The sequence below is a fragment of the Macrobrachium nipponense genome, chromosome 32 (assembly GCF_015104395.2).
Source record: "Macrobrachium nipponense isolate FS-2020 chromosome 32, ASM1510439v2, whole genome shotgun sequence".
Classification (NCBI taxonomy): Eukaryota; Metazoa; Arthropoda; class Malacostraca; order Decapoda; family Palaemonidae; genus Macrobrachium; species Macrobrachium nipponense.
This window is the reverse complement of record NC_061094.1, coordinates 7,856,220-7,857,168: the sequence shown is the minus strand read 5'-3', so window position 1 is coordinate 7,857,168 and position 949 is coordinate 7,856,220. Positions and strand designations below refer to the sequence as shown.

Here is a 949-nt window from a genome sequence, read left to right as displayed (position 1 = left end):
AGAGCCAAGAGTCAATGAATACTAATTTACGATTACCTCGAATTTTACCTAAATATACTACTCTTGTTAGCATTATATTTACATTTATACCTTATACATGCATTAACAAACAAACAAACAAACACACACACACACTATACAACGTGTATTAATCCACATATAGGCCTATGCATAACTTTCTTTCTCACGTATGCATTCACCCACTCACATGGAGGCGGCATGCAATCGCCATACACGATTGAATTCCCCGTGTATAGCTAAGGTGGCGACCTATTTATTTCCAGAATATCTGGACTGGATCCAGAGCGTCACGGAGAGCGGAGACACGTGTGCCTGAAATCGGAGTCTTGGAGGGTGTTGGTGACTGCAGATGCTGCTGCATTCGAGAACCTCTTGAGTCTCAGCTGCAGTGGTGTGGCTGCTGGTTCGCCTGACCTTGCGAGTGGGTGATTCAGTGACCGCAAATGAGGGGAAATTCTTAAGACTTTACGCACACACAAACACACACGCATATGCATATATAAAGTGTGCATATATATGCAACATACACATCTATTCACATGTATATCTATAAAATGTAAAGAACAAATACTGTATAGGTCTAAGGTTTCTCCATAAGATCCACAACGGCACGAAAATGACGAAAGAATACCAAAAATTCTTTATGTATACATACAGCCAAACAGTATATATATATATAATATATATAATATATATATATAAATATATATATATATAATAAGAGCCCATAAAAAACACCAAAGTATAGAGAAAAAATACTTTATTTTATTAGATGGAATTCTGTTGTAACAACATTTTCACCAGTCATATATATATATATATATATATATATATATATATTATATATATTTATATATATATATATATATATATAATATATACATATATATATATATATATATATATATATATATATATATATATATAT

At 32.2% G+C, this 949-nt stretch overlaps 1 protein-coding gene across 1 annotated transcript in view; it reads left to right on the top strand.

The window, feature by feature from the left end:
- The window catches only part of LOC135207191 (transmembrane protease serine 9-like), a 32,144-nt gene extending 31,470 nt beyond the window's left edge, over positions 1-674 (top strand). The window contains exon 20 of the mRNA XM_064238761.1: positions 285-674. Coding sequence (XP_064094831.1) covers positions 285-337 — 53 coding nt within the window. The 3' untranslated portion in view covers positions 338-674. The remainder of the gene's footprint in view (positions 1-284) is intronic.
- Positions 675-949: the final 275 nt, after the last annotated feature.